The sequence below is a fragment of the Ursus americanus genome, chromosome 6 (genome assembly GCF_024610735.1).
Source record: "Ursus americanus isolate L20-20 chromosome 6, mUrsAme1.1.p, whole genome shotgun sequence".
NCBI classification, from domain to species: domain Eukaryota; kingdom Metazoa; phylum Chordata; class Mammalia; order Carnivora; family Ursidae; genus Ursus; species Ursus americanus.
Genome location: NC_142132.1, coordinates 38,200,099 through 38,224,729, shown reverse-complemented (window position 1 = coordinate 38,224,729; position 24,631 = coordinate 38,200,099). Strand labels below are relative to the sequence as shown.

Genomic DNA, 24,631 nt, shown 5'->3' with positions numbered 1-24,631 from the left:
TGTCAGGGGCTCGGGGAGGGGAAATTAGACAGGTATTGGGCAAGTTTCAGTGATACATAATAAATAAGTTCTGGAGTTCTGTATAACATAGAGCCTATGATTAACGGTAGTTTATTGCCTACTTAAAATTTTGCTAAGAGGGGATATCTTAAATTAAGTGCTTTTGCCTACCAAGTAATGACAAAAAAATCAACAAAAGTGGCTAGGAAGACATTTCTGGAGGTGGTAGATAGGTACAGTAGTGGTGGTGATGATGGTTTCAAGGGTGTATACTCATCTCTGAACATATCAGGTTCTATAAGTATCTACAGCTTTTTGTATGTCGATCATTAATTAAGTGGTTTAATTTTTATGATTGACTGTATCTCCAACAGAGAATTAGTTCAGGGGATTTGTCTCAATAAAACATTTTATAGCTCCAGAATCTAATGCATTAATCTCCACATTAGGGTTTCTCCTTCACTGGGTATGATCTATGGCTGGTAATGACCATCCTGGATTTATAGACTAAGTTTTAGATTTCTGGTATTCATTTTTGGGTTTGTCAAGCTCACTCTTCAATCATAGTCTTTCTCAAAGTAATACAAAGTGCATTTATCCAGTTTGAGTATAATAAATTATTATCAAAGTCTGACTAAAACCTTGGGGAGGCTCACATTCTTTTCAGTACTTTGACCACAATTCTTTGATTTATTTTCTGCATTCCTAAACTTTGACCACTACACAACACTCTTCCGTAATTAGCTCTCAGGGTGGACAATTATTTCCATGTTCCTGCAGCATCTTGTTGCTATGTCTAGGAGTATTTTCAAGTGGAAGCTAGAGACTCTCTGATTCAGACTCCGTATTTTACGGAGAAGGTGACTTACCTGTTTTTGGAAGTTGATCAGTTAGTTGATAGGCAGCACCAGGCTTGTCCAGTGCAAATGATTCAGAGTCTACTCTGGTCCATTTGCATTCCATTCTCACTGCCACCTCCCAAAACCATCATTCTCCTTCTTCCAATTCTTGTAACACTGTCTATACCCGTTTTCCTACTCTGATCTTGGCTTTTCCAAACTCTTTTTTATACAATGTATACAGCCAATCACCTGTGATTTTTTAAGTACATGTTTAGTATTTCCTCACTGTCAATCAGATGAATTTTGAACACTGTACTAGGACTATGCAAGCCAAATAGATCTAATCATGATGTAGGATGTGTTTCATAAAATGTTTATCTAACATTTTCTGAGGTTATTATCTAACCCCAGGGCTTGGATGAAGAGAAACAAAATAAAAAATTTTCTTAATCACTTTAGTGGTATTCTTTTGAAGAATAAATAGATACATTGTAGCTGTTAAATAGTTGGGAAAAGTACACAAGTTTTACAGACTGATATAAAGGAAATGTTGGTTTTAAAAGAGATTATCAATCAGAAGATAACCTTACAGTTGACAACACATTTCAGTGAGGAAAAATGTTTAACTTGTTTATTTTCATTAATAATATGAAGTAGATAAGTAACTTAAATCTTCGGAAGAAATTATAGAAACGTGAAATAAGTGCCCCTTTCCACTGACATACACAAGTATCTGCGGTAACAGCTTTAGAATAGGAACCAATCATAAATATGCATTATGCATCTGAGAGGCTGGAGCTAGAATAAATAATCTAGGAAATAGGGGCTGGTCAGCCATGGGAGGGTGCAGTCATTCCCTGTCTTTAGAGAATGGTCTAAGCCTGAGAACAAGCCTGTTTCCCTCGGGCTTGGGATTGACACATACATATGTAGCTAAGCTAAGGGCCAAGAACAGTATTTCGGAGCACACCTGATGCAAACCATATACACTCCAAGGTGAAGGGTACTGTGACCATTATTTCCTAGCCTCCTTAGGCTACGCATGAAGGGAATATGGACTGAAGTATTGGTAGTATTCCCATCATTTCCTCCATAACCAGAAAGTAATAAACAACCTTCTATTGTTTTAATTACCTAAATGCCTTTTAGTTAATCATCAATCTGTTGTGCCATGATTATGGCTAGAGAGAAATGAAATAAAAAGTGTGTAAATTTACCACATTTTGGAAATTTCAAGCACATCTTTATATCAGAGAGAAGAAAAAAATCAGTAAAGGATATTGCAGTTAATCAATTGTCATCAAAATGTGGAATGTTTAGGGAGAAGATAAGTATCCACATCAAGGTAAAATGTGGCCTTGAAAAAACAGATTTCCATTTTGCTAAGGATGTGCAAGGTCAAGTGAGATCTGCCAGAGACCGTGCTCTTCAACTCTGGGGACTGCTACATTGTCCAGAATGAGGACACAGGGTTCTCTAAAGTCTTCTAGTCCATACCATGTGATTTTTTTCATCTTGATATTTTCATTCTGCACATTGTCTCCCTCAGAGCCTGGTGGACCAGCTTGTTCCGTAGTGTATAGATAATAGGGTTGAGCAGTGGGGTCACCACCGTGTTCACGAGGGCAGCCTCCTTGTTGGAGTCCAGCCTGTTCGTCTGCTTTGGTTTCACATATATAAACACACAGCTGCCGTACATCAGAGAGAGGACCATGAGGTGAGAGGAGCAGGTGGAGAAAGCTTTCTGTCGCTCTCTGGCCGAAGGGAGTCGCAGAATTGTGACTACTATGTTGCTGTATGCAATGATGGTTATGATAAGGGATGTCAAAAGGATAACCAAAGCAACGACAAAAGCCAACATTTCAGTAGAGCTGGTGTCAGAGCAGGAGAGATGAATCAGGGGGGCAAGGTCACAGAAAAAGTGGGGGATGACATGGGGTCCACAGAAGGATAACTGGGAAACCTTTACTACCAGACCACTGATGAGAGGGAAGGCTAAAGCGAAGCAGGCAGTGACCAGGAGGAAGCAAGTCTTCAGGTTCATGATGGTCGTGTAATGCAGAGGCTTGCAAATGGCCACATACCGATCCAGAGACATCACTGCTATGAGGAGGGAACCTGTTGCTCCCAGAAATACAAAGACAAAGGCTTGTATGAAACAGGCAGGAAAGGAAATGGTTTGCCTGCCTAAGAGAAAGATGATCAGCAACTTAGGAATAACAGCATTTATGAAACAACACTCCAAGAAGGAAAAGATGCTGAGGAAAAAATACATAGGTGTGTGGAGCCGGGAGTCAGCACAGGTGATGGTGACTATGACGGTGTTGCCTGCAGTGGATGCGAGGTACGCCAGCAGGTGCACCATGAAGAGGACCTTTCCCAGGTGCTGGATGGCAGGAAAACCCTCCAAGGTGAATTCTTGGACAGTTGTTACATTCCCCATTTCCGTGGACATCTCTGTCTACATCATCATCACTGCTGGTCTAACCTATAATAAAGACATCAGGGAACACAAAGGTTTTAGAGGAGCATGATTGAGTTATGTGGGTATCCAAGAAAGCGGCTAGGCTGTTAGCGAAGTGGTTTAGTCTGTTGGTTCTTGAATCAGAAGGCCCAGAGTTCGATACTGGATCAATACTGATTTCTAACTTCTGAGAGATCAATAATCTTTGGTAAGGTAGTTAACTTTTGTGAACTTGACTTTCACCCTCTATAAATGAAGGTGATAGGATCTACCTGTTCATGTTCTTATGAGACTTAATTAAGATAAATCATGTAACTCAGTTGGCATATGATGCCAATGTTTCTTATATGTTCCTCAAATTCTAAGTGTAATATTATGATCATTAATATTATGCTTAAATAGAGTTTAAGTAGGGGCGCCTGGGTGGCTCAGTCGTTGGGCGTCTGCCTTCAGCTCAGGGCGTGATCCTGGCATTCTGGGATCAAGGTCTGCATCGGGCTCCTCCGCTGGGAGCCTGCTTCTTCCTCTCCTGCTCCCCCTGTTTGTGTTCCCTCTCTCGTTGCCTGTCTCTCTCTCTCTGTCAAATAAATAAATAAAATCTTTTAAAAAAATAGAGTTTAAGTATGTAGAATTATTAACATTTTTATAGTTACACATCATTTTATTGTTTTTATAACATTAATTTGTAAGTAAACATAACAATAATATTAGTAATATTCCTTTTGACTATCCCTTTTAAAATATGCAACACATGCTATGGTCCATCATTATCTGTTGAGACCTTATGCTTTTTCTATGCTTATCACTGAAATTCAGTATTTCTATTACTCACCATAATAACCATGAGCCCCTTCTTCTAAAAGCAGAGACTAAGGCTTAGAGAGTTCTAGGGAGCTGAGGTCACATAGCTGGGACTTTAGCCAGAATGCCCGAATTGAAGTAACTGCTATTTGCAAATGCAGTGACAAAATATGTTAAAGTGGGAACAAATCTATTCTTGATGACTTCTCCACTTTAAGTGAAAGATTAGCTTTATTTTTCTTAATTGTTTCTCTCCTTAGATAACGTCACTGATGTGTTACAGACCTGTGGCATGACATGGGGCTTAGAGAGCATCTACTTTAGCACAAGCATTTTATAGAAGAGACTGGAGCCCAGAGACATTGGGGGCCGCTCAGCAACATGAGGTAAGTTGTAAAACCAGGGTTTACCACCCACCTTCCCATGGTTCATGCTGGCCTGTGACAGAAGTGGGAGTGGTAATAGTTCATAGGATTTACCCACTTATGAGGATATGCTAAGCACCTGACACTCATACACTCACTCTTAGAACAGAGCTCAGTGAACATTCTTCTATCTTCAGTCCTCTCAATCAGTAATGTCTCTCAGGATGGTTTTGGCTCCAGCATCTCAATACTAAGCTAACGGTCAGCAGTGTGGAATGTGTCACTCTCAGTAATGCACCGTGGTCCTGGAATTCTGAATGACTGCTCATGGAACTGAACTGCTCACCCCTGGGTGGCTCAGCATGAGGATCCTCTCCTTCTGTTCCTGTTGACTCTAGAACGTCCACCAAGTCAGCAGGGTCCCTGAGGCCAGGCACACACAGAAAAGTCATCATATGGGAAGCAGGGCTTCCTTCCTTCACAGCTATTATCTTCTGAGATATCATGAGCCCGCTCTGGGCTGAGGGGAAAGGAGAGGAGAAGGAAATTCATTTGTCAAGTCTGTTGTCCCGGAGCGTTGTGAATATGCATCCTGTACTGCCCGTGTTCTGAATGACATTGCCCTGTTTCCATAGCAAAACAAGGCTACATGGCACCCTGGACCACTGAAACCCCAGAAAGGAGCAGAGGGACCAAAACAACTGTATTTCACTGCCCCAAATTCTGGGCTAGTGCTGTACTCCCTGACTACTTCATGTTCTCATGAAAGATCTGGCTCTGCCTTCCTCACTGGTAGAAGCCCACCTAATATGCAGTATTGCTGTCCCCTCCTGTAGCAGTTAGCGGGAGCAGACAGCTTTTTATGGGTTTAGCTCTGGGTGCTGCTGAGACAAGGATCCTTCTGCTGCAGTGCTCCATGTCATGCACGCACCTGCTCCAAACGCCTTCTCTTGCATGTGCTCTTCCACATCATATGCTCACCTTTCCATGTGGAGAATCATCCTTGTTTTACTGCATCAACAGTGAAGAGATGCTGACACGGAAGTCTGAGGCTCTGTGATATTTTTACAAGACTCATAGGTCACCAAGCAGGATTGACCCAGCCAGTGAGCAGAGTGTAAGCCCCAAGCCCCTGATGAAAAGACAGGGCAGAAAGTAAAGGAAGGCATGGCTGGTGTCTTAGGGGCAGCTAACTGGTTACCGTTGAGAATAAGACTTATTGATGCAACATGTATATTTATCTTCCCTTATGTGTGGTGATGCGAACTCCCAGATGTCCACACTGTTCTCTGCCAAGATTTTTCAAGGAAATTATATGACAGTCTCTCAAGGGTTTTTAAAGTCCCAAGTTGAATATTGCTACTGATTTTAGGTAAACGTCCAGACTACAATTTTCTACATGTGATGTATGCACTGAAGCCAGAGCTTAGTTGTTAAAATAACATATTTTATGGTGAGAAACAGCTGGATCACACCCTGGCTTTCATGAGGCTTTTAGGAAGATACTGGTGAAGTCCACCTTTTTATTCACACATTCTTCTTGCTTTCACCAACGTTATTATCCTTTTCATTGCATATTTTCATCTTAAGAATATTTTCATTGTGGGGGCACCTGGGTGGCACAGCGGTTAAGCGCCTGCCTTCGGCTCAGGGCGTGATCCCGGCGTTATGGGATCGAGCCCCACATCAGGCTCTTCAGCTATGAGCCTGCTTCTTCCTCTCCCGCTCCCCCTGCTTGTGTTCCCTCTCTAGCTGGCTGTCTCTATCTCTGTCGAACAAATAAATAAAATCTTAAAAAAAAAAAAAAAGAATATTTTCATTGTGCTCCCCAATCTTTTTGAAAAAGGAAAGCACACATTTTTTCCTGTTTAGGGAAGAAGGGCGCATGGCACGGTAGGTGGTTTCTGTAACACCTGTAGCCTGCCATACCCCTCTCCTTGGAAAGTTTCTGGGAGGTGGATCCCCAGATCTTTTTAGATGCAGAAGAGGAAGAGATGTGAGCCTGAGGGTGGAGAAGCTGTATCCATAGCAACCACTGGGTTGGAAAGGTGCTTCTCCTGGGTATCTCAGATGGGCTTCGATGGCAGGAGTGATCCATTTTTCTGTGGCCTCTGGTTTCCCATCCAGAGCTTGATGAGGGAACTAAACTCTTATATTTGCTGGCAATCCTGGGGTATATGGTATCTGGAAATTTGTTCTTCCCTTATTGATCTTACAAGGTCAAGGCAAATAATATAGAGACTTTCATGAGTATTCATGTGGGTCCCACCTTCCCACAAATATACAAAATCATTTTCCCCCTTATTTCCTTCTTTTATTTCTTTCACCATGTATTCTTTTTTATACAATTATTTTTTATTATGTTATGTTAGTCACCATACAGCATATCCTTAGTTTCTGATGTAATGTTCCATGATTCATTATTTGTGTATAACACCCAGTGCACCATGCAATATGTGCCCTCCTTAATACCCAACAGCGGACGTTCCCAATCCCCCACCCCCCTCCCCTCTGAAGCCCTCAGTTTGTAAAATCATTTTTAGAACATCCGTCCATCTACACACTCTGCTCTCAGTTCAGGGCACACTGGGACCTCATGGTTATTTTCTCAGCTGGATGTGAGGAAAATGAAGAATAACGGGAGCAGAGGTGCAGAAGCGAGAGCAATGTGAGACTATACATTTTAATGCTCAGATGAAGGCTCCTTTGCAGGGGATTTTAATTGTATCTAGTCCCAGCTTCATGGTGCAGAAAATCTGTCATACCAGAGTGAGTCCCAGTGCCAACATGATGGTGGGAATGTGGGAGGAGAGTCAGTTTGAGGGAAAGTTTTACAAAGTGGACAGTCAAAGATGGGCTGAACTAACTCTACATTGTATCTAGTGTAAGGGGTGGTGGGCTGATACCAAGAAATATTTCTAATTGTCCTCGGTCTAGTTTCTCTTTTCTGGATAGTGCCTTTGTGGCTCTCCAATATGCACTATTTCTGTATGTTTTTAAAGGATACCTTGAGATCTCATTTATCAAGGACATTTTGAGCATTCCTTGTGCTTTGAATGTTTAAGTATCCACTTAGAGTAAGGAAAGGGATAGTTCTTCAGGTGGTATTTGTAATTATCAAAACATGGAGAGATAAAGCAAATATCAGTTATTGATTCTACTCTTCAGAATACTATTATTTTAGCCATTCTAGTCCTCAGACATTCTGAAAAATTGGCTACCCCTATACTCAGGATTTAGATAATAAGAATATTTTGGTCTATAGTGTATCTGGTTAATATGGTCTATTCCTGGAAAGGTTCAAATTTCTAGTGTTATATCTCTAAGGAAGAAGGCTAAGTTAAGGCCTGAGGAAAGATAAATCCCATCATCTATGATATTGTGGGAGAGGGTGTAGGGCATGCTAATTTGAAGAGGAAGTGGGGATCAGAATGAAGTGAAGCACTCATTAGGCAGAACCCCATAGTGAGCGTTGAGCTGTAGCAATACTAATAATACTCTGAGAACCACTGTCCCTGATGGAATTTCCATTAAAAAGGCAGTAGTGGCAACAGGGACCTGGAACACATCAATTCTGATCTAGAGGGCCATTAATATCACACCTATTACCCATCCATCCATGTGAGGAAAATCATGGTAGTGTTAGTCGCTTCCAATTTGGGTCTAGGAGGGGAAGTGAAGCCATAGGGTAATTTAGGGATTTCTTGTTGCCTTTTTTATTGACATATGGAAAAAAGAAATCTTTTCCTTTTTAAAGAACCTCCTTCCATATATATAATGATTATGTATGCTGAATTATGTGGGTGGGATAGAAAGTGGGAAAAAAAGCCTTCTGTAAGTCCCAGAAGTGAAAGTACGTTGTAAGTTTCTGGATACTCCAGTTTTTTGTTTTTTAAGTTTGTAATTAAATTTTTGTTAGTTAACATACAGTGTCATGTTAGTTTCAGGTGTACAATATAGTGATTAACACTGAAATACAACACCCAGAGCTCATCACAACAATAGCACTCTTTAATCCATATCCACTATTTACCACATCCCCCCACCCACGTGTCCTCTGGTAACCATCAGTTTGTTCTTTATAGTTAAGAATTTATTTCTTGGGGCGCCTGGGTGGCACAGCGGTTGAGCGTCTGCCTTCAGCTCAGGGCATGATCCCGGCGTTATGGGATCGAGCCCCACATCAGGCTCCTCCGCTGTGAGCCTGCTTCTTCCTCTCCCACTCCCCCTGCTTGTGTTCCCTCTCTCGCTGGCTGTCTCTATCTCTGTCAAATAAATAAATAAAATCTTTAAAATAAAAAAAGAATGTATTTCTTGTTCTGCCTCTCCCTCTTTCTTTCCCTATGGTCCTTTGAGTGAAATCATATGATATTTGTCTTTCTCTGGATGACTTATTTCACTTTGCATAATATTTTCTAGCTTCATCCATGTTTTTGCAAATGGCAAGATATCTTTCTTTTTTATGGCTGAGTACTATCCTTGTGTGTGTGTGTGTGTGTGTGTGTGTGCGCGTGCGACATCTTCTTTTTATATTCATTTGAAGATGGACACTTGAGCTCTTTCCTTCATTTGGGTATTGTATATAATGCTGCATGTATCCCTTTGAATTAGTATTTTTGTTTTCTTTTGGTAAATACCTAGTAGGGCAATTGCTGGATCATAGAGTAGTTCCATTTTAAAATTTTGAGGAACCTCCATATTGTTTTCCAGAGCAGCTATACCAGTTTGCATTCCCAGGAACAGTGCAGGAGGGTTCCTCTTTCTCCATATCCTCATTAACACCTGTTATTTCTTGTGTTCTTGAGCTTAGCCATTCTGACAGGTGTGAGGGAATATCTCATTGTACTTTTGAGTTGTATTTGTATTTGATGGTGAGTGATGGTGGACTTTTCATGTGTCTGTTGTGCATGTGTATATCTTCTTTGGAGGAATGTCTATTCATGTCTTCTGCCCATTTTTTAATTGGATTATTCATTTTTTGAGTGTTGAGTTTTATAAGTTCTTTGTATATTTTGGATATTAACCCTTTATCAGATATGTCATTTGCAAATATCTTCTCCCATTCCATAGGTTGCCTTTCAGTTTTGTTGAGTGTTTCCTTCTTTGTACAGAAGCTTTTCATTTTGATGTCATTCCGGCAGTTAAATTTTTCTTTTGTTTCCCTTGACTCAGGAGACATATCTAGCAAGAATTTACTCAGGCCGATGTCAAAGAGGTTATGGCCTGTGGCCAATGTCAGAGAAGTTGTATCCTATGTTCCCCTTTAGGATTTTTATGGATTCCTGTCTCACATCGAGGTCTTTCATCAGTTTGGAGTTTATCTTTGTGTATGGTGTGAGAGAGTGGTCAAGTTTCATTCCTTTGGATATAGCTGTCCAATTTTCCCAGCACCATTTATTGAAGAGACTGTCTTTTTTCCACTGGATGTTTTTTCCTGCTTTGTCAAAGATTAGTTGCCCAAAGAGCCAAGGGTCCATATCTGGGCTCTCTATTGTGTTGCATTGGTCTAATGTCTGTTTTTGTGCCAGTACCATGCTGTCTTTGTGATCACAGCTTTGTACTATAGCTTGAAATCTGGCAACATGGTGCCCCCAGCTTTGTTTTTCCTTTTCAACAATTCCATGGCAATTCAGGGCCTTTTCTGGTTCCACACAAATTTAAGGGATCGGCCACAGCAACTTTTTTTATGACACATCTCCAAAGGCAAGAGAAACAAAAGAAAAAATGAACTTGTGGGACTTCATCAAGATAAAAAGTTTCTGCACAGCCAAGGAAACAGTCAAAAAAACTAAGAGGCAGCCCACGAAATGGGAGAAGATATTTGCAAATGACACTACAGATAGAAGACTGGTATCCAAGATCTACAAAGAACTTCTCACACTCAATACAAGGGAAACAAATGATCAAATCAAAAAATGGGCAGAAGATAGGAACAAACACTTTCCCATGAAGACAGACAAATAGCTAACAGATACATGAAAAAATGTTCAAAATCATTAGCCATCAGGGAAATTAAAATCAAAACCACATTGAGATACCACCTTACACCAGTTAGAATGGTAAAAATTGATGAGGCAGGAAACAACGAAAGTTGGAGAGGATATGGAGAAAGCGGATCCCTCTTACACTTTTGGTGGGAATGCAAGTTGGTACAGCCACTTTGGAAAACAGTATGGAGGTCCCTTAAAAAGTTAAAATTGAGCTACCCTATGATCCAGCCATTCCACTACTGGGTATTTACCCCAATGATACAGACGTAGTGAAGAGAAGGGCCATATGCACCCCCATGTTCATATCAGCATTGTCCACAATAGCTAAATTGTAGAAGGAGCTGAGATGACCTTTAATAGATGACTGGATTAAGAAGATGTGGTCCATATATACAATGGAATATTACTCAGCCATCAGAAAAAAACGATTTCACAACATTTTCTGCAACATGGATGGGACTGGAGGAGATTATGCTAAGTGAAATAAGTCAAGCAGAGAAAGACAATTATCATATGGTTTCACTCATTTATGGAACATAAGAAATAGGAAGATTGGTAGGAGAAGGAAGGGAAGCAGAAAGGGGGGTAAACAGAAGGGGGAATGAATCATGATAGACTGTGGACTCTTGGAAACAAACTGAGGGCTTCAGAGGGGAGAGGGATGGGGGATATGGATAGGCCAGTGATGGGTATTAAGGAGGGCACATATTGCACGGTGCACTGGGTGTTATACGCAAATAATGAATCATGGAACATTGCATCAAAAACTGGGGATGTACTGTATGGTGACTAATATAACAAAATAAAAATTATTAAAAAAACAAAGAGGTTATGGCCTGTGTCCTCCCCTAGGATTTCAATGGTTTTGTGTCTCACATTTAAGTCAAAATCCATTTTGTATTTATTTTTGTATATGGTGTAAGAAAGTGGTCCAGTTTCATTGTTTTGCATATAGCTGCCAGTTTTCCCAACACCACTTTTTGAAGAGACTGTCTTTTTCCCATTGGATATTCTTTCCTGCTTTGTCAACAATTAGTTGAACATATAGTTGTCAGTTCATTTCTGGGTTTTCTGTTCTTTTCCATTGATTCATGTGTGTATTTTTGTGCCACTACCATACTGTTTCGAGCACTATAACTTTTTAATATAACTTGAAGTCTGGAATTGTGATGCCTTCAGCTTTGCTTTTCTTTTTCAATGTTGTTTTGGCTATTTGGGGTCTTTTGTAATTTTCTTTTTTAGTTGAGCTTTTCTCTGGTTTTGGTGTTAGGATAATGTTGGTCTCATAGAATACATTGGAAGTTTTCCTTGCTTTTCATTTTTTGGAGTAGTTTCAGAAGAATGGTATTAACTCTCCTTGAAATGTTTGGTAGAAATTGAGTGTAAAACCATCTGGCTTTGGACTTTTGTTTGTTGATAGATTTTTGATTACTGATTCAATTTCTTTGCTGGTTATCAATCCGTCAAGTTTTCTATTTTTTCCTGTTTCAGTTTTTGTAGATTCTATGTTTTTAGGCATTTATCCATTTCTTCCAGTTTGTCCAATTTGTTGGCATATAGTTTATCAGAATATTCTCTATAATTGTTTGTATTTTTGTGGTGTTCATTGCTATTTCTTCTCTCTCATTTGTGATTTTATTCATCTCTGTCCTGTTTCTTTTCTTTTTGATAAGTGTGGCTAGAGGTTTAATCAATTTTATTATTTTTTTTGAAGCACCATCATCTGGTTTCATTGATTTAATCTATTATTTTTTTAAGTTTCTATATCATTTATTTCTGCTCTAATCTTTATTAGTTCCTTCATTCTGTTGGCTTTCAGTTTCATTTGCTGTTCTTTTTCTAGTTCCTTTAGGTGTAAGTGTAGGTTGTTTGAGATTTTTCTTGGTTCTTAGGGTGGGCCTGTATTCCTATTTATTTCCCTCTTAGGACCACTTTGGTTGAATCCCAAAGGTTTTGGACCATTGTCTTTTCATTTTCATTTATTTCCATGTATTTTTAAAAAATTTCTTCTTTGATTTCCTGGTTGACCCACTCATTTTTTAGCAGTATGTTGTTTCACCTCCATGTATTTTTGGCCTTTCCAAATTTTTTCTTGTGGTTGACTTCCAGGTTCATAGCTTTGTGATCAGAAGAAATGCAGAGATAGTCACAACACTTTTGTATTTGTCGAGGCCTTACTTGTGACCCAGTATATGATCTATTCTCAAGAATATCCCATGTGCTCTTGAAAAGAATGTGTATTCTGCTGTTTTAGGATGGAATAATCTGAATATATCTGTTATGTCCATCTGGTCCAATGTCATTCAGAGCCACTGTTTCCTTGTTGGTTGGTTTTCTGCTTAGATGATCTGTCTATTGCTGTAAGTGGGGTGTTAAACTCCCCTACTATTATTGTATTATTATCAGTGAGTTTCATTCGATTTGTTATTGTTTTTTATATTTGTGACCCAATATTATATATTTGGGTGCTCCTGTATTGGGTGCATAAATATTTAGAGTCGTTAGATCATGTTGTTGGATTATTCCCTTTGTTATGATATAGTGCTCTTCTTCATTTCTTGTTACATGCTTTGTTTTAAAGTCTAGTTTATCTGTATAAGTATTGTTATACCCACATCCTTTTGATTACAATTTCCATGATAAATGTTTCTCCATCCCCTCACTTTCAATCTGAAAGTGTGTTTAGGTCTAAAATGAGTCTCTTGTAGGCATCAAATAGATGGGTCTTGCTTTTTTATCCATTTTGACATCCTGTGTCTTTTGTTGGAGAATTTAGTCCATTTACATTCAGAGTAATTATGACAGACATGTAGTTAATGACATTTTATTACTTGTCATTGTTTCCGGAGATCCTTTCTTGTCTTTTTGACTTTTAGTGTTTCCTTACACTCAGAGAATCCACTTAAATATTTCTTGCAGGGGTGGTTTAGTGGTCACGAGCTCCTTTAGTTTTGGTTTGTCAGGGAAACTCTTTATCTCTCCTTCTATTCGATATGATAGCCTTGCTGGATGAAGTATTCTTGGCTGCATATTTTTCCCATTCAGCACATTGAATATAATATGCCACTCTCTTCTGGCCTGCCATGTTTCTGTTGAGAAATCTACAGGAAGCCTTATGGGTCTCCCCTTGTAAGTTAAGGACTTCTTTTGTCTTGCTGCTTTTAAGATTTTTTCTTTATCCCTATATTTTACAAATTTAATTACAACATGCCTTGGGGGTATTGGCCTGCTCTTGTTGATTTTGATGGGAGTTCTCTGTGCCTCCTGGAACTGGATGTCTGTTTCCTTCCCCAGATTAGGGAAGTTTTCAACTATTAATTCCTCAAAAAATTTTATGCCCCTCCACCCCCCATCGTCTTCTTCTGGGACTTCAGACTATGACTCTTACTGCGTTTGATGGAGTCACTGAGTTCCCTATGTCTAGTCTCATGTTGCATAATTCTTTTTGCTCTCTTTTATTCAGCTTCCTTATGTTCAGTTGTTTTGTCTTCTAATTCACTGATTCATTCTCTGCTTCTTCCGGCCTGCTATTCATTGCATCAGTTCTGTTTCTAATCTCAGTTAATGCATTATTCATTTCTGATTGATTCTTTTGTAACTCTTTTATTATTTTTTTTATTTTAATGTTTTTTTATTATATTGTGTTAGTCACCATACAGTACATCCCTGGTTTCTGATGTAAAGTTCGATGACTCATTAGTTGTGTATAACACCCAGTGCACCATGCAATACGTGCCCTCCTTACTACCCATCACCAGTCTATCCCATTCCCCCATGCCCCCTCCCCTCTGAAGCCCTCAGTTTGTTTCTCAGAGTCCATAGTCTCTCATGCTTCCTTCTCCCTTCTGATTACCCCCCTCTCTTTATCCCTTTCTTCTACCAATCTTCCTAGTTCTTATGTTCCATAGATGAGAGAAATCATATGATAATTGTGTTTCTCTGCTTGACTTATTTCACTTGGCATTATTGCCTCCAGTGCCGTCCATGTTACAGCAAATGTTGAGAACTCGTTCTTTCTGATAGCTGAGTAATATTCCATTGTATATATGGACCAAAAAACACTGCCCACCACAGGCAGGGAGAGCCTCTGCAGCCATCTGTTGAAGTGCATCTCAGTTCCTTCCACGATTTAGCTATTGTGGACAATGCTGCTATGAACATTGGGGTGCATATGGCCCTTCTCTTCACTACATCTGTATCTTTGGGGTAAATACCCAGTAGTGCAATGGCTGGGTCATAGGGTAGCTCAATTTTTAACTTTTTAAGGGACTTCCACACTGTTTTCCAGAGTGGCTGTATCAACCTGCATTCCCACCAGCAATGTAGGAGGGATCCCCTTTCTCCACATCCTTTCCAGCAATTGTTGTTTCTTGCATTGTCAATTTTTGCCATTCTAACTGTTTATCTCTGTGGTCAGAGTCTCCCTGAAGTCTTTCATTCCTTCGTCAAGCCCAGCAAATAACCTTATGATCGTTGGTTTATATTCTTCATGATGCATATTACTTTGATTAGATCTCTGGCTATGGCCTTATCTTGTTCTTTCAATTTGGATGAATTCCTCCATGTTGGCATTTTGTTTAAGTTTCTGCTTTCTTCTGTATGTTGGACAGTCAGTTATGTTTCTTCCTCCTGAGAGTAATGACAGTGAAGGAAAGGTCATGTAGTGTCCAGGGCCTAGCGCTTCCAGGAGTGTCTCTGGTGTGTGCTTTGTGTGTGGTTATCTGCAGAGGCTCTCCCTGCCTGTGGTGGGCAGTGTTTGTTCCTTATCCAGAATGTCGTGAGTTTCAACTCGGAGTGCTCTGGTCAGCTGTGAAATGAGAAGTGATTTACTTCCACTAGAAGTGAAGCCCTGTAGAACTCTCTGGTTGGGAGACATAGTGTGGGCTAGGGCTTGGGCTGGTCTTCTGGGGAGAGGTCTGCCAAGCTGAATCTGAGACAAGCTTGACTGAGAAGGGCAATCCCACCAGAACACAGGGGCCTGGGCCTTGGTGTTAGCTAGTTAGTCAGCCAGTGTTAGTGCTCTGCTACTTCCTTCAGGTGGCTCTGTGTTTATGCTGGGGGAGGAGCAGGAAAAAAGCACTGGTCAGCTCCTTTGTTTCCAGAGAGGTGTCTCTGGGAATGCTGCCTCACAGGGATGTGCTCTAAGAAGAGTGAATACTTCCCTTCTGTGTGTCCCAGGAATTCTTCACACTGCTATTTCCACACCATTGCCCCCCTAGGGTATTTGCCTGCCTTCTGTCCAGGACTAGGGCAGTGCCCTCTGGGCTCTATCTTAGCCAAACCTGTTCTCCTTTAAAACTCCAGGCTTTAAGCCTTGCTGGTTCCAAGAACTCATAAAAATCAGCCCTGCTCATTTTCCCAGTCAATAGCTTGGGGATATGTTCTTGTGCATTCCCCTTGTGTGCTCTACACTCCTTTGCCCTTCTCCATGGCCATGGCTCCCTCCCCTCTGCAGCACAGGTGATCTTTCCTCCACTAAACCACACTTCCTACCTTCTTTGATGTGGTGTTTTCTCTCTCTTTGGTTGTGGAGTTTTTTCTGTCAGTCTTAAGGTTGATTTCTGGGGTATTTAGGATGATTTGATAGTTCAGTAGTTGTGTTTGTGAGATAAGATGAGCCTAGGGTACACCTACGCCCCACTATCTTTTTACCCCATACCCTAACCCCATCCAGGATATTTCAATTTAAAGAGGAAAGACCTGGGAAAAAGGGTTCATTCCACCTTGGTGGAACAGGAAGTCCTTAATGAACTCCTTGAAATCAAAGTTAATTTGGAATGAAAGGCATTTCTTTGTGAAAGCATTCCTCATATGACAGCCCATGAAAGTTGATATTAGGATGGATTCACAGAAGAACCTTCATATTATAACTATGTATACAGTTTGCACAGGAGGTGTGAATTTCTGGAGAAATTAGGCAGTAGATGAAAACTCAATGTCTTAGTTTGAGTTACCCCAGAAGCAGACCCAGAGACAAGGATTTAAGACAAATAGTTTTTTGGAGGGTTGGTTCCAGGGAAGGCCATTAGGGAGGCGGGGAAGTAATATAGTAAAAAGAATTGTGTATTATCAAGCCAGTTACCCTTCTGGGAAATTGGAGCCCAGTGTCACTGTAGAATTCTGTGTAGCAGTGTAGAACACTCTTCAGAGTTATTCAAACCCAGAAGAAAAGAAGATGGGGTGTGTATATAGCAATTCTCCAGCCATCATCCACTGAGGATTGCTCGTGGGAATGTTCCTTCTCTAGCACTTCTAGCATGTCTTTGCATGGAATGAATGTCTGCCATGTCTTGTGCTCCCAGGCCCAGAGCGTAGTTCTCTGGCAGAGTTTGCAGCAGATTGCAGTAAACGCTCTCCAGATTGCCCGACATGTTGATACCAAGGTAATATGTTTGGGGTCTAGAAGTGTCTTCTTCATTCTACCCTTTACACTAATTAGATTTACTTGCCCACCACCTGAAGTTCACCCTATCCTATTACTTATTCTTCAGTTTAGTGGTTGGTCACATTTATCAAAGTAAAAAACCTGCCTTATAGCCAAATGGTATGTGGGTGAGCTATAGTACCTGTGCTGTCATGGTCCCAAGGCAAAATAAATATTACATCATCTCATTTCATGATCATTCATTCTGTATGTTTATCTTCACCCTTTGTCAGCATGAGTGCCAGCTTCATTTGCTTGCTATCTAGGGGAACATAGATCTTCATCCGAGGAGTCTGAACCCCTGCTTACTATGTCCTTAACAGAACATGGTCATGGCTGGTGTTAATTTCCAAAGTTATTATTATGGAAACAGCAAGAAGCATCCTAGTGAATCCGTTAGTTTCCATATTTCTTCCTTCTATTATATTGTAGAAACGCTGTCTCGTCATGTTAATCAGCGTCAGTTATCCTGGCCTGTTTATACTACCTCCTTTCACCTTTTTTCACCCCATTGAAATATATAACATTTTCATCATTGGGAAAAGTTCTTTGGTTCCTGTTTTTGTCCAACCCCACCACCACACCCAGGCCATGGCAATCCATAATGTTTTATATCACTATACGTTAGTTTTGCTTTTTCTAGAATTTTCATGTAAATGAAATTGAATATGCACTCATTAGTGCCTGGTTTCTCAATACAGTGTTTTTGAGATTCATATATTTCATTGTATCAGTAGTTCATTCTTTTTTATGATCGAGGAGTATTTCATTATCTGGATAAGCCACCATTCATCTGTTGTTGGACAATTGGTTGGTTTTATTTTTTGCTATTATAAATAAAACTGTTATAAACACTGTTTAAAACTGTAAACACGCATTTTATTGTTCTTAGGTCAATACTTAGATGTGAGATTGCTAAGTTATATGGTAAATGTATGTTTAATGTATCAGAAGTGGCTACATTGTTTTCCAAGTGATTGTAGCATTTTATATTCTTAGCTTTGATATGTTAGAATTCCAACTGCTTTACATGTTTTCTAGCCCTGGGTTATCCACCTTTTAACATTTAGCCATTTCAGTGGGGTTGTCATTTATTACGATTTTTAAATTTATAAGCATAAGAAGAACTTAATTTTGCCTCCTGTATAGTAGATCACATTTTAGAGACTCAGAAAATTCATTAGGAGGTGTTAGTAAAATTCAGAAAATAAGGGTACTTTTTGCCAAACACCAAAGGAAGCATTAACTTTGACTCTCTCACGAAGGAGTATACTCATGTCTTTATCAGTGCTGCCCTCAAATTCCCAGGTCCCTGAGGATGGCTGTGTCAGCACCAAATGAAGGAGAACTTACAGTATATATTTTAAGAGACTAAAGAATTTGTAGCAAAACATATAATTCATCCAATTTGGAATAATCCAGTTATTATTATATCACCAAATAACTATTTTCTGATTCTCCATTTTGACCTAGTTAAAACCTCACCCATATTTCCCTTTCTGAATCTTCTCTGGTAATTGATCTGTCTGCCCTTCAGTCCTGAGAGACCCTTATGATCAATGGATAGTGGTAATGATGGTGACAATGATGATGATGATGATGATGATGATGCAGATAATGATGAAAGTGTGGTGGTGATGGTTGCCTTGCACAGTCCCAGCAAGTATAGGTGCTCGATAAATATATATTGAAAGATTAAGTGAATGAATGAAAAATGGCTTTTATGGAAGATTTAATACCTGCCTAATACTATGCTAATTTGAGTTTATCTCCTTATTCTTACAATGATCCTTTGCTGTGGTTAATTCTCTTCCCCCTTATTAAAGAAACGGATAGTAAGGCATATAATAACTGCTTACCTGAGTCAGACGTGGCCACTCAGAATTCTAGTTCATAGGCAATATCTAGATTTAATTGTTCCTTCAAAGTGATGTTTGCCTAGGTTCTCAGAATGTCAGGGATTAGGGTTAGAGTGAATATTAATTTTCCAGACACCCTGTTAATACGTTAGCCCTGCTGATTCCTAATAAACGTTTGTCTGCCTGTAAAAGGCATGAAATGAGCAGCATAGTACTGTAGCTCTTTCAGTGATCATGCTGTAGGTGGACTTCTTTGTGCATATATCCCCAGGAAGTTAACTGAAAGGAGATTGTGTCCAGGCCAAGGTAGAGTTCCTGAGTTCCCTGGCCTAATGCCATCAAGGAATATCTTAATAACATGGTAATTTAACCATGGCCTGTGACAAGTTACAACTGTGGAACACATAGCTGAACAATTGCTGAAATCTAACTAAATATTTTGCATGGATTTAAAGTCACAATAATGTGTATAATAATGAGTAATAATTAAGATATCATGTTAAGGAAAAAAACAAAACCAAGTGTGAAATTTTAGTTAACCGAGGCCAAGTCTCGCCTTGCCATTCCCCTTGCCCCCGACTGATCACATGGTATCATGGTAAGTAAATAAAGATCCTGGAGGGCCCTTGATTTCACTCATATATGGAATTTAAGAAACAAAACAGATGAACATAGGTGAAGGAAGGAAAAATAAAATAAGATAAAGACAGAGAGAGGAAAACCATAAAAGGCTATTAACTCTAAGAAATAAACTGAGGGTTACTAAGGGGGAGGTGGGTGGAGGGATTGGGTTGTTGGGTAATGAGGATTAAGGAGGGCACTTGATATAATGAGCACTGGGTGTTATATGTAAGTGATGAATCACTATATTCTACTCCAGAAACCAGTACTACACTGTATGTTTACTAAGTTGAATTTAAATAAATTTTTGAAAGAGAGGAAAAAAAGAAGAAAAAATACCCTGTGGAAGTAAAATTACAGGAAGATAACCGGGTAGAAATAAAGAAATGTCAAAGATCCTAATGAGAGTATAATATTTAGAAACAGTAAATCCTGGATGGATCTAGTACACACCCTTAGCAGATCTCAGGAATATACAGGCAACCCCTGTTTAATGGCAGAACCCGGTTATGAGAATCAAATATGGTTTGTGAAAACATAAACTGCGATCCTCCTTCCCACTATTTACATGGACAAAGTATAAGCTGTGTTAAATCAGTTCTAACCCTCAACCAATATTCTAAAACACAGTAAAAGTCTCACCATATAAATAATAACCATCTTGTTAGGGTATAAATACTTAAAACTTAGCTTCATGATTTCCAAGAAACTAATGTGATTCTTGGCAAACCATTGCTTTTTCTGCATTAACATGGCTGTTCTTAGTACCGCAAAATGCCAAAAACTCCTACAACTTTTTGACATTCTGTGTCATGTGACACGTCATTCAAATATTCATCATCATAATTGAGTCTTTCCTTGCGTATGATTTGTTTTCACATCGTAGTAAGTTTTGGAGTTACAAATACTAATACTTCCCAAATACTATTCATTGACAAGTTTTACGGAGAGATATCTTCTCTGAAGTTTAAGTACTACAACCAGGGGTTTTGTACCTGGAAGATGTTCTGCAGGGCAGATGGGGATGTTTGGATTAATAGAAATATGTCCACATACAAATCACCACATACCCTTCATGTATTAGCTTGGTTCTCTGTTAATTGTTAGCTCATATTTCTTCTAGACCAGGTTTTTATCCATCAGAGATGGCTTCAATGATATTCAACAAATAACATGGAATAAAATATCTAGAAAAATATAAAGGAAAATTCACATTTCTACAGAAACTAATGAGATGAAACCAGAGACTGTGTATAGAAGGAACATTCACCCTACAAAGAGAAAACAAAAACCGTTTCCTTGCATAAAATCCACATTAAAAATAAAGAAGATATCAATAAAGTAAAAATAGTTTTTAAATCAGATATTATAGAGTTCATATTTTCAATTCAAAATGTATAAGAGCCAGAAATTAATAATAGTTTTATAAAGAATACTTTGGCAATTAAAAAACCTTCCTATATAACATCAAAGACCTACTTGAAGTCACCCTATAGAAATCTAAGCACTTCATTTTTTTCTATATTCTTGGTTTATAGATACCTAAATAGAATCTTTCTTTTTAAATTTTTTTATTTTTGTTTTTAATTTTTTTGATGTAGATTTTGATGATTCATTAGTTGCATATAACACCCAGTGCACCATGCAATACGTGCCCTCCTTACTACCCATCACCAGCCTATCCCATTCCCCCACCCCTCTCCCCTCTGAAGCCCTCAGTTTGTTTCTCAGAGTCCATAGTCTCTCATGCTTCATTCTCCCTTCTGATTACCCCCTCTTTCTTTATCCCTTTCTTCTACTGATCTTCCCAGTTCTTATGTTCCATAGATGAGAGAAATCATATGATAATTGTCTTTCTCTGCTTGACTCATTTCACTTAGCATTATCTCCTCCAGTGCCGTCCATGTTGCAGCAAATGTTGAGAACTCGTTCTTTCTGATAGCTGAGTAATATTCCATTGTATATATGGACCACAACTTCTTAATCCAGCCATTTGTTGAAGGGCATATTGGCTCCTTCCACGATTTAGCTACTGTGGACAATGCTGCTATGAACATTGGGGTGCATATAGTCCTTCTCTTCCTCTCCCACTCTCCCTGCTTGTGTTCCCTCTCTCGCTGGCTGTCTATCTCTGTCAAATAAATAAATAAATGAATAATCTTAAAAAAAAATAAACACTTCAATCTAACCTACTGGAATTTCTAATGACCCCTCTCCTTACATCATTGCTTTGGTTTTTAATTTTTCTTTCCTTTTTGTTTTAAAATCTGATCTTGTTATATGCAAATAATGAATCATGGAAATTGCATCAAAAACTGGGGATGTACTGTATGGTGACTAATATAACAAAATAAAAATTATAAAAATAAATAAATAAACATAACCATTAAAAAAATCTGATCTTGGTTTTCTCCCAAACATTCTTGGAATTCATTTTCTTTTTTTTTTTTTTTTTTAAGATTTTATTAATTTATTTGACAGAGATAGAGACAGCCAGCGAGAGAGGGAACACAAGCAGGGGGAGTGGGAGAGGAAGAAGCAGGCTCATAGCGGAGGAGCCTGATGTGGGGCTCGATCCCATAATGCCGGGAACACGCCCTGAGCCGAAGGCAGACGCTTAACCGCTGTGCCACCCAGGCGCCCCTTGGAATTCGTTTTCTGATTTAGTTCCAGGGATTTCTGGTGCATCATTACCATCATCGTCATCATCCTCACTCCAACACAACAGATATGTGGATCACACTGCTAAGTACTACATTTTAAAAATGCATTATTTGTATTAATTTACTCAATCCACATCTTATTTCACAGATGAGGAAACAAAGGTGCAGATTTTACTTTTTTTGAGGGTGGAGATCATTTGTTTTTTGTGGGAACAAATTGTCAAGAATTTAACTAGCAGATGGTGTATGAAAAACAAATTTATGATTCCTAGTTGCCCTTAAGCATTCATAAGTTATTTTAACGTTTTGTCAATAGCTGAATGGTTATAAGATTCTACACTGAAAATCATTGCTTCAAAGCTTAAAAGCCTCGTCGTACTTTCCTCCAATACCAAAAGTTATGACAGAAGTTGATATATGGAGTTCTGTGGTCTCTTGCAGAAGTGGTATGTTTATTTATTTTTTCATCTGGGAAGAGTTTAAGATTTCTTTATATTTGGTGCTAGTAAATTGTATTGTGTCATGTCTAGATACCAGCCTTTTTACTTTATTGAGCTGTTTTACAGGGAATTTGGAGACTGCCTTGATTGTTTATGTAATAATTTATTCCTCTCTTTTCCTCTGTTCCCTATGCCAAAATCCCTCATAGGCAGAATTTGGATATTCTGGACCAAATTACTTTCCCCACAATTTTTCTACCTTTTCTTCTGTCTGTATTTTACCTTCTGAAACTTCTCCATTTACTTATTTGTCAACAATGCTGGTGATTCTTTTCCTTCAGCTAGTATACTTTTAATTTATAAAAAGTTTTTTCTTTTATTGATTGTTTGCCTCAATACTTAATGGTGTTTTAAGGATCCAGTATTATCTTGGAGCACCCTGTGCTGGATATTGTTTTCCATTTTCTGTTTTGACGGGTTGGGAGGGAAGAGGTGGCAGCAGTTGTTTCCACCCTGCTCTATCCTACCATCTAGATCACAGCACCTGGCACTCGGGAACTACATTTTAGAGAATCCCTTGCCAGCAGGGTTCCAGATTGAATCCCAGTAATGAAAGGCATAGTGTGATGGCTGGAAGGTAGAAGAAAAGCAGGGCTATTATTGTTCCTCTAGAAGTGGTGGTTGTGTGAGCTTCAAAGAAAATGGTATCAAGGAATCGAAGGCTGGAGAACACTGTGTGTTTGTGGCAAAACATTTAATAAAAATGTAGACTCCAGTTAATCTGAAAGCCACTCACATCCCCATTGAAGCCATAGTGACCTTACTAATATAAATCTGACCTAGCTTACCAGCATTTAAACACGAGTGAATCCCCTATTGCCCTCAGATAAGTTAATGCCACCCAAATATCTTCCTGTTTTCGTTCCTGAAAGTCCATTTCCATTCAGCTACTGAAGAACTCTACCTGTACATGGTATTTGACATCACTGATAATTTAGACTCTGCCTATGCCTTCAGCTCATCTTGTTCTATTTCTTTTCCATTTCACCATCACTAAAGCATATCAAAGAATCATTTTAGAGTTGCCTGCTTCACAAATGCTGGTTGACCATCTTGAAATGCTCTTCATTTTTTTTGCCAAATGGAAAATTTCTTGTGTCTTCCAAAAATCATCTTTTTTATGAAGTCTCCAAAACATATAAAGAGACCAAAAAAAGAAACTATTTTAAAAAATGGGCAGAAAAACTGAACACTGTTCCAAATAGGACACACAAATGGCTAGCAGGTACAGAAAAAGATGCTCACATCACCAAGGGAAATGCAAACATCACTAAGGGAAAAATACAAGTACAATCACAAGGAGATATCATCTCACACTTGTTTAGATGGGTATTACCAAAAAGCCCCACAAAGGATAAAAGTGTTAGGAAGGATATTGAGAAAAAAGGAAGCCTTGTACATTACTGATAAAAATATAACTTGGTGCAGCCACTCTGGTAAACAGTATAGTCTTTCCTGAAACATTTCAAAATACAATTACCATTTGATCCAGCAATCCCACCTCTGTGTATATATCCAAAGGAATTGACATATGGATCTCAAAGAGATATCTGTACTTCCATGTTCACTGAAGCAGTTTTCAGAATCGCTATGATGTGGAAATAACCTAAAAGTCCATGTATAGAAGAATGGATTAATAAAGTGCGGCATATGCACATTATGCAATATCATTCAGCCTTTATAAAGAAGAAGATGCCGCCACTTGTAACAACATGGATATACCTGTAGGACACTATTCTAAGTAAAATAGGCCTGAAACCCTGCATGATCTCACTTATATGTGGAATCTAAACAAATACATGGAAGCAGAGTGTAGAATGTGGTTGTCAGGACCCAAGGGAGGGACAATAGGTAGGTATTGATCAAGTTTCACTGATACATAATAAATAAGTTCTGGAGTTCTGTATAAAATAGGGCCTGTGATTAACAATATTTTATTGCTTACTTCAGATTTTGCTAAGTGGATCTATCTTAAATTAAATGCTTTTACCTACTATGTAAGGGCAAAAAAAATCAACAACAAAGGAGCCAGGAAGAAATTTTTGGAGGTGATAGAGAGGTTAATGGCATTGATAGTGATGATGGTTTTAAGGCTGTGTACT

At 39.0% G+C, this 24,631-nt stretch overlaps 1 protein-coding gene across 1 annotated transcript; it reads right to left on the bottom strand.

Annotated features, from left to right (window-relative positions):
- Nucleotides 1–2,352: 2,352 nt before the first annotated feature.
- On the bottom strand, nt 2,353–3,315 carry LOC123800305 (olfactory receptor 6C74-like). The gene has a single exon (XM_045809927.1). The coding sequence runs from the start codon at nt 3,295–3,297 to the stop codon at nt 2,353–2,355; it is 945 nt and encodes a 314-aa protein (XP_045665883.1). The 5' UTR covers nt 3,298–3,315.
- Between the last annotated feature and the right edge of the window lie 21,316 nt (nt 3,316–24,631).